Raw genomic sequence first — 9,907 nt, 5'->3', positions numbered from 1 at the left:
CTCTTCCGATACAGAATCTGAGACACATTCCCAGAAGAGTAATTATTATGAAACTTCTTCAAAAACAAGAAAGAAGAGAAAAGGAAAAACAACAATCATTAGAAAAGGTAAAATTTTTTGAACTTTATGTGTCTAACTCTTGATACTGACTAGATGAAGGAGACATCGTAAGGTTAATGACTGGATCGTGTCTGGGAGGATTTGGACTATACAAAGGGTAATAGTATTCCTTCTTGTTCCAAAATAATTGACAGTAAGTGGAGGAAGGAGAACTGTATGGTGTGATGATGATGACAACAGCATCTAGACAGGTTTGGAACTGGGAGGTTACCAGACACAACACTGAGAGAAGACAATTACAGTTTGATGTAGTTCTATGGCATTTAAAATTCAGACTGAACACTGACTGTTCCTGTGCAAATCAAGTGATGCGTTTTTCTATGGAAAAACTTGCTATTAAATCGAGGTTATTTGTTCAGTATTTAACTTGCACTTGCCTATCGAAGTAGCAGCATGTAGTAACTAATGCTAAAATGCCTGTGCTGATGTACTACTGCTCTGTGTGCATGTTGTGACAGTTAAATTTGAGAAACATCGGCTTTCAGGTGGTTGACACAAAACTAAGCAATACTCTAAAGGGTGCTGTGAATGAGTTCTGTGGTATGCAGCTGAAGGAAGCAGAAAATCTCAAAAGGAGCAGTGCGTTCGTTCTTCAGCCTCCTCCTTGTTTTGGGAATTTCAGTAACAAAAACCCTCTGGTTTGTCCTGTTACCTTGAGTTTGAGGGTAAAGTAATTGTTTTTACTTTAGATTATCTTAATTATCTGTTGAAATTTTCAGTGCTAAAGCAGACTTGACACCATTATTTTCAGCTGAAGTAGCTTTATTTTTATTTATAGTCTTCCAAAATTAATTGAAAGGTGTTTAAATTATTCTTACTTCCATGCGTACACTGGAACCTGTAACTTGGTTTGACTCCTGGGTTTTATTCTGTCAGTGATGCATAGTGTCCTTAAGCCAGAGAGGCCCTTTGGTGCTGCACTAGTAGTGATCTGATGCATGTCTGGCTTTTCCCAGATTTAATATACAGGGGTTGGGTGGTTTGCAGGGCGAGGTTGTGTGTGAGGAGGTGCTGTTAGAGATACAGTGGTGACCCTCCTATTCCTTGGTCACTTTAGTTTCATGGATGTCTAAGCATTAATGTTGTATCTAACTGAAGCATCGTGTCGCTGCCCTAACTGCATTATCACACTGGCAAGACATTACCTGAGAAGATCTCTGTAAAGCAGGTAGCAACAGCCAACTGAAGGGCAGAAATGCCAGACAGTTGCAGAAACAAGATTTACCTTTCCACTTGTTTCAAAAAGTTCTTTCTTTTTTGCTTTTTACATAATTTTTTCTGTTACTCAAATGCTTGTGTGTGCTGGGTGATGTTATGATTTGGAGATTCAGTTTTTTAGGATATTTTTTTAAGCTTATCAGAATGATGCTAAGAGTTCTTAAAAAGGGTTCTGTTTATTATGGGTTTTTATTTTGTTAGGGGATTGGTACTGACAGATTTTGAAAAACTGCTCAGAGGTGGTGTTTGGGTTAATCCTTCTGTCACTGAATCACAGATTATGAGCCTCTAAGAACTCCTTAGGAATTTTAACTGTGGTTGAGGTTTTTAGTTTTGTTTTTCCCCCCCCAAAAAAACTTGTGAAATATTTTAAACGCTCTTAGAAGAGCTGACTTGAGAGAATACTCATAAGTGGCAGTAGATATAGTTGGATCTTTAGCTTTTCCTGTATCTAACTGTCTTCAAGTGTAAGTTGTCAGTACACTATACAATGAGTAAAGCAAATTTTTCAGACTTTGAGAGCTCTAATGACTTGCAGTTATCCTAAAAAGGAAAAATAATATGTTCAATGTACAGAATTGTATTGCGTGTACTTTTGCGCACACTTTACATAGTATTTCTTATTATTTTCAAGACTTCCTTTATATAGCTTTGGGGTTTTTTTATTATAGTGCAAGACTAATCTTTTCCAGCCGTCTTCCTCAACCACCTCCCTCAAACAAAGCAGTCTGCATTGTTTAGCCTTTATATGTGGGTTTACAGGAATTTAGTGCCCCGCAAATAGTTATCTAAAGGTTTACAGGAATTAAAGAAGAAAAGGTATGCAAGCTCAAGGGGCGTGGTTGGTGGCTTTCCATACCAAGCATACAAAACAGAGTTAAACTTTTTCTGGTTCACATAATATCCGATCAGAGTTGAAAACTGTCATGTTTTCAAGCAAAAATTCCAGTCTGTTTTCAGTTACTTCCTACATCTCTGTGGCATCTAAGAAAGTGCCATCTTCAGAATTGCGTTATAAAAGAATAAAATCTTTCTGTGTCCAAGCTGCTTCCTTTCCAGTGTTCAGTGTCAACTGAATGCTGCCTTGTCAGAAAATAAGGTGGGGGAAAGGACTAGTTTTGACAGCATTTGGGTTTTTTTTCCTTCCAGACTGAGTAAAGTTTTGACAACCTGTAAGTCTGATTGCCTCACGTTCTTGGTCCCTCTCACGTAGTGGCTTTGATACACACTTTGATAAACCACTTGCAGTGGTTTAAGAGTCTTGAGAAGAAAATTGCTCTCAAGAAGAATCTGTCCTGACAGTTTCCCACAAAGAATACTTGTTTCGTTTGTACTAAGAAGGTCGTAATACTTATAGCTGATAAACATGCTGAAAAGATTTTGTAAAGCTTTAACTTTAGCAGTGTGGAAGGATGCCAGATGGCCCTGAGGAGCAGCCGTAAAGAGCTGCTAAGTGCTGTAATTGGCTATTGAACTCTAGACCTGTCAGAACTGTGGTGCCACAGTCACTTTCTAAAACTTAAGAAAACTGGGGGGAAAACATACCTTTTAAATAGCTTTATAGAATTGAAAATCTTACTTGAATGTGCTCCAATGTGCTCCGTGTGCAAAACTTTTGAGTCAAATATAAAACTTTTGGGGGTTTGGGTTTTTTGGGTTTTTTTTTTTTTTTTTGGAGACTTATACCATTACTTTGAGAAGATTTGAAGATACTTCTAATATGGCAAAAAGGGGAGGTATTTGTACAAATACTTCATCTAGAGGGAATTTGTAGCTTTTGGGGTAGGCAATTGGTAACATCTGCCTTGTGTAGCACCTCATCTTTAAGGGGAAGACAAGACTCTTTTAAGAGTTTACGCTTCCTGTGTAAACATATCCTGTGAAATATGCAGAAGCTATCAACTGGGTAGCCAACACTGAGCTTTTCATCTCTTTAGCTTGTCCTTTGAATGTACTGTGGATGTTTTAACTGTTGATATTGTAATATGTTAAAGCTGGATGAAAGCCTGGTTTCTCTCCTTGCCAATTCTTTAACGCTCTGGTTAAACTGTAGGTTCCGCTGTATTGTACTTTTTATGTCCATGGATATGAAATGTTACTTTGTCTTTCAGCTTTAATCTGGAGCAAAACTACTCTCGTTTTTTATTTTTTGTCTTGTTAATTATTATCCTTTTACTTTGGCTATAGCTGCTTTAGTAGTCAGTGTTCATTCACTAGGTAAAACTGCCGATCATAAAAGCAAATTCAGAATTTTTTTCCAGGTGCAATTGGTGCCAGACATTGGCAAATATCAATGTATATTATCAGTTAGTTGCCAAGGGCTGCATTTGCTAATGATTGTAATAACATTACCAAAGATTTTAAGGAAAATTGGTAAGAAAATAAACAGTGGGGTTTTTTACTTTAATACCCACTTTTTTGCTTTAAGGGAGGCTCATTTATTATGGAACAGGCTTACTTTGTACAAAATGTTTTAACATCTGCTGCCCTGCATAACCCCTCAAATGTTGAGGTGCACGCCCAGCAGAATGTCATTTTTTTGTTTGGCCAAAATTTTTAATGATGTCCTTTTAAAACTCTTAAATGATGAGACTCCCATCTAAAGGAAATTCTTAAGGTATCGCTAAATTTCTACAAGTCCACGAAATATGCTCTTAAAAGTCAATAGAGATAAAATACAGTAATGAATACTTGCATCATTTGGGTCTCATCGCCCAGTCATCTGCCAGGAGCATTCAGTATATACTGTTAATTTAGTGAAAAACCTGATGTTATCTTTCCAGCATGTACAGAACCAGGATGGTTAAAGAAATAGGGCCAAATCTGAGATTTCTTTCATGTGAAAGGAGAACGTATCATTGTCCTATACAGTGTTCCTTACAGGAAAGTAACTTTCAGGCATTTAGTTTTCTTCATGTTGTGAGTTATTTCCCTCCGTTGTTTTGTGGAAACATGAGTTGTCCTGTCTATGAAACGATAGCTGGCTTTGGGCAATGTTTACTGTAAAACACAGTATTTTTTTTCTATTTCAATTTATCTAATGTGTAACTTAATTTGGGATATTACTGCAGGTAGTCACATAATTATTTTTAAATTAGCCGATGCCCTTTGTGGCTTATTTTTCTCCTCAACAGTCAATAGATGCAGCAGCAGATGTGCTGTTAGCACAGCCTAGTTTACTGTGGTTTGCCAAACTGATGCATGCAATGCTCTTCTCTAAAGAGGGTAATAGTTAACTGTAAATAGGAAGCTAAACTTTATGCTCTGAAAGTTATTTTTAGGTACTGTTGGAGTATGTGCATGCTTTTTTTATAATACGTACATGCAGACACATGTATTTATAGAATATCTATTTTCAAATAAATATATATAACATATTTGCAATTAACCAGCTAAGCAAATTATGTGGAAACTTTGTTTTGGTTATTTTTTAAATACATACACTATGTATAAAAGATACTATATTTTTATATATAAAACACATCCTATTTAGTACTGTAATGTATAATATTTTAATCTGTTATATAAAGTACATGTTATAGATATATCGTATGTAGCATGGTATATATTTAAAAAAAGAACCCTAAAGCAAGGTTTTCACATAAATGACGTAGCTGGTCAGTAGGGGTTGGGAAGTATTTTGTGGACTGCAGTACATCCTGTAGATTAGCTGCCTGGAGGTGTGGATGGATAGTCCTGCTCAATATTGTGGCCTGGATTTTCGGATTTAGAGTTTGATGGCATGAACTCCAGGACAGCTTGTCACAATGATAAACTTGATGGACATGGCCATCTTCCTTTTCAGTGCTCTTCCAGTTTTTGTGGGTAGTGAAGTCAGGCCTGTGCCATCTGTTTGTACCTTTGCAGCATTTAATTTAGGATGTTCATTGTATATTCTCATTGAGCTCTAATTAAAGCTTAAGATGAGTTTTATACAAAATTTGCTCCAAATTTAAGGTTTTGTATACAAAGTATAGATTTAATATTCTGGTAGCGTGTTTTAGGAAGGCTGGACTCTCTTATCCTTTAGTCTTGCATTCCATCTTTTGAATTAGCTGCTAAAAGCTGGCTAAAATAATTGTGTGCATTCTTTTTTTTTTTTTTAGCTGCCTTTCTTGAAATAGTTCCAGGTGATGTCTTTAAGTTTTAAACGTTTGTTTCTTCAGATGGCCAAAGTGGATTAAGTTAGTGCTCAGCATTAAGACAGGGCAGTCTTTTCCACCTTTCCAAACTGCTGTTCTAGAATGCAAGTGTAGCTCAAAACAAATGTAGGGGGGAACCTTAATCCTAGTATTGAGTTACACGTTTGCACTCTTAAATGGCTCACAATGCCTATCTGTACCAGTAACTTGTGTGGTGGTGTTTGCCACCATGGGTATGTTATGATGTATCTTTGTATTTACTTAAAAGTATTTTCATATTTGAAGTGTAACTTACTATGTTAAAGCTCTTTGCTCCTACCTGTTCAGGCTTACCTCGTAATAGCTGTAGCAGCAGTCGTATCTTATGTATGTGTCTACTTGATAGTCTTGGAGGACAGCGTATAATTTAAGCTTTAGCTCTTTTTTAATATGTGAATTTTTTCACCTTTTATACAGCATTATGTGGTACTCAGCAGAAACGTGTTGTGCTTTGGCCATAAAATCACACAGTACAGTGGTAGTGTTCATGTATAATTTCTGAGAACTGTTAGAAAAGACAGTAAATTCATTATCCTTTGGAAACGTCAGAATAGGAATATACTTGTGATGCGTGGGAAGAGGCCAGCTGACAGAAGAGAGAGGGCGCTTCCTGAGTTTGTCTTGGTATGAAGAGAAGAATGGAAAATGCTAATCACAAGTGCCTCTAGCCTTGGGCATAGGGTGGTAGAAGGCACGGACTACTTGAACTTGCTGTGAACTTACCTCATTAACACAGGAGACCTTGGCTGGAAGGAGACCCCGTACTCCTGAAAGCCCCCTACAGTAGCAGAAAGTAAATGGGCTACCACTTTTAAATGGAAGCAAAGGGTTACTGAGCCAATCACATAGACAAATGATATCAATATTCATAGAGATCAGGTGATTTTGTATTCTCTGGTCTATAAAAGAAATCCTGTTCTACATGGGAGGTGTGCGGACTTTGTGGAGTTACGACCTAGCACCCATCTCTGCACAGAAGTGCAATATAACAAGTATCTCCCTCTGTGGGTGAATTGGCTCCTTGCACAGTGGGTGAAAGAATAATTTTGGGGACAACACTTGAGTAGTACATAAAATGATTTACATTGAAATAATGACCAGATCTGGTATCTGAATGAATTTTTAATATTGGCACTCAATCTGGAAATTTGACTTTGTGTTCCATAACACTTTTTGTTTGTTTATTTTTACTTTCTGTATTATATCTTCATTGCATTCTTGTCAGAATTTAAGGAAAATGTTGCCTTGTACTTACCTCACAGGAGAGAAATTGGGAAACGAGAGTACAAATGACTTGCAGCATTAACGCTTCTGGTTAAGCTGGCTAGGAGAAGCAAGGAACTAAACCTTCCTTGGTTTTAAATCTCAGCCGAGAGTTCCGTTAGGAGGCATTTGGACAAGAGCAATTCAGACAGTTGAAGCAAAGTTGGCAAGACAAGCTTGTTAAATCACTCTGTAAAGGAAGAGGAGAGAGTGCCTTCTATAAACTCTTCTTTTTTCCCTAAACATCTCCTTGAAAGAATCTTCAGTTGCCTAGCGCTCTGCAAAGATAGACAACAGCTGCCAGGATTTTCCCCTCTACGGGTAGAGAATCATCAACAGTAGTGAGTTTAAGCTGAACAAAATTGACTCTTAATTAGGGGAGATAGTAGGCTAATATAATGTGCCTGTTTTAAGGCACATTTAATGGAGCACATGTTTATCCATTTTGCTCAAAATCAGAAACAGCTCTGAAGAAATATGAGATGGACAACAATTGTGGGAAAACTTAACTTTTCAAAACGGATTTCTGCTAAAATGGCAAATTGTTGGTTTTTTTATCATGTCTATGCAAATATATTTACCTTTTTTTATTTGAGTAATTCTGTTTTATTTAGAAGGTTAAAGTTTAAACCATTGATCTTCCTAGCATTGTTCACATTATTTACAGATTGAATATTTCTTTTAAAATGCAGTGTAAGATGCAAATGCTGTATTAAAAATAAAAATACGGAATGGAAGATCCACTGTTAGAAGCAATCTTACTGTTTTAAGTTGCTAAGGAACTGAACAGTTTAAGTGTACTCTATATATGTCAAACAATTCTAAAATCCATTTGGATGATCTCTTTAGAATAAAAAGGTCTAAAATGTCTAATAATTCATTTTGAAAGTTCATTCTAGTAAGAAAATGATAGCTTCTAATGACAGAAAAGTTAGTAGTATAAAAGCATTTGTTTTCTAAGTCAGGTAATTTGTAATTTCTAAGCTAATTACTGGAATGATGCTAAAGGATGTTAATGGCAAACCCTTTCATTATCTCAAAGCAGAAGAGTAATCCTGAGAGGTAAAAGCATCCTGGTACTGTCTGACAGTATTTTTAGTAGAGGCTTAAGGTAATTTGCACAGAACGGTTGAAATATTTTTTAAAAAAATGGATTTGTGTATTCTGTTAAAGGTGTTAGTATTTGTGCTTAATAAACTAAGTATTTCAAGAATGCAAGTTATTCAAAAGAACTTTTAAATCTTTATTTTGTAGAATCAATATCTGAGGAGACTGGACAAAGTGCAAAAGTGCTCAGGAGCAGGACATGTATCATTAACTACAAGAAACACATAAAGCTGTCTAATGTCACTGAGAAGAAAAATCCACGCAGATGTGCCACTCTGGCAGCCAATAAGATTAAGATAATGAGCGATACAAAAGAAGAATTATCAAGCTCAGAAAGTGTTTGCACAGTAAAAAAGAACAGGAGGCAGCTTCACGGCAATGGGTCTGCAGCATCTAGGAAGAAACGGATCGGCAACTCAGAGACAGATGCTCGCTTGAAGTCTGAAAATGAGAAACGAAAGCTTTCTGGCAGAAAAAAAATTTCCTGTCCTGAATCATCTGCTCCTAAAAGAAAATATATTAGTGAGTCTGAGAATGAAGAAACAGAATCTGAGGCAGAGATAACAGTGACTCGGAAGCAGGATTACGATAGCCACAAGCCTGCGCGCAAATCAGGCTGTGCAGCTCTTAACTTCGAATACGACTCTTCAGAGGAGGATTCCACAAACCACAAGATGGAAAATGGGAGAAACTGGGGAAATTCTAGTCAGTCAACTTCAGCTCACAACCATTGCACAAACAACTCTGAAGAGCAGGTGGATTCTGACTTAGCTAAACATGAAACTAAAAATACCAGAGACATGTCAAATAAAAAATCTAGAGCTCCTTTGAAAAGATCAAAACTTTTGAATGACTTGAAAGAAACAGCAGAATCTGAAACAGTGGGGAAGATAGATGAGAAAAGCTCAGTACCAGAGAATGTGGAAGCACCTGGGACTGCAGCAAGTGCAAAAGCCAGAATCAATTCTTCTTCTGATTCAGACTCTGAAACTGATAACTGTAACTATAGTGATGCCACAGAAACAAGAAAGAGGAAAAGGAAATCAGAAAACGTTAGAAAAGAAATGACCAACTCCAGCTCACTGAAGCCTTCCAGAAGACCTCAGCAAAGGAAACGCTGGAAACCTAACCAAGAAAATGACTCCGACGATTTGGATTACACCAAATACAGAAGAGCTAATCGGCGTTCTAAGATAAGAACACGGAACGGTGGTAGACGGACTGTGAGATATGATGATTGTGATGACGATGACGATGGCAGAGGTTTAGATGATGTAGATGGCGAAACGTAACCTTAAAAGGAAAAGCCAGCCCACTTTTTTTTTTTACGGTAATAGCACTAGAACTCATGTTGGATGCTGGCTTTTCTTTGTCCTACATTTCAGGGAATATATTTATATTTTTCTATGAAAAAGTTATGAATGTGATTAGATGATGACTTTCTCCTTTTCATATTTTGACTTGCACTTGCCTGCCCATGTAGCAGCATTTAGCACAGATGCCAAAATGTGCCTCATTATAGGGGCAATTTTTTGTCTTTACTGGTATTTTATTACATATAACAAAAGTTAAAAAAAATGTTAAAACACTGCGCAACAGGTTAATAGCAGTATGTTGAGTATTATTGTTATGGGTGCTGCAATGGAATACTACCTAGGTCATACAAGATTCGAGAACAGAATTCAAACATTTCTAATGCTGTATGAAATCATATACAATAGTAACAGGCTATAAATAATATACGCTATAAAAATCTGGTGGATGCTAGCATTGCATCGAAAGTGATGAATGGTCACTAGGCTAATAACTTTCCAACTTGCATTAGTACGGATGTGAAATGTTCTGTACTTCCATCATCGATAACATGCAACTAGAACCAGGTACCAGTGAAAAAGCGTATTTGCCGATTTAGAAGGCGTATTGGTGCTGGTGAGGAGAGGGTTATGCTGACAGGTAGTACGATCATCAGTAATGTGACTTCTATACTGTAAACTTCATATGAGATGCAGGTGAACTCT

General features: G+C 36.9%; 1 protein-coding gene across 1 annotated transcript in view; it reads left to right on the top strand.

Moving 5' to 3' along the window:
* Positions 1–9,181, top strand: part of BRWD1 (bromodomain and WD repeat domain containing 1) — a gene marked incomplete at its 5' end in the record, with an annotated part of 46,962 nt that extends 37,781 nt beyond the window's left edge. The window contains 2 exons of the mRNA XM_010132004.1: positions 1–107; positions 8,037–9,181. Coding sequence (XP_010130306.1) covers positions 1–107; positions 8,037–9,181 — 1,252 coding nt within the window. The remainder of the gene's footprint in view (positions 108–8,036) is intronic.
* Positions 9,182–9,907: the final 726 nt, after the last annotated feature.

This window comes from Buceros rhinoceros, unplaced genomic scaffold (assembly GCF_000710305.1).
Source record: "Buceros rhinoceros silvestris isolate BGI_N320 unplaced genomic scaffold, ASM71030v1 scaffold6340, whole genome shotgun sequence".
NCBI lineage: Eukaryota > Metazoa > Chordata > Aves > Bucerotiformes > Bucerotidae > Buceros > Buceros rhinoceros.
The sequence above is the reverse complement of the archived record's forward strand: the minus strand, read 5'-3'. Positions and strand labels throughout refer to the sequence as shown.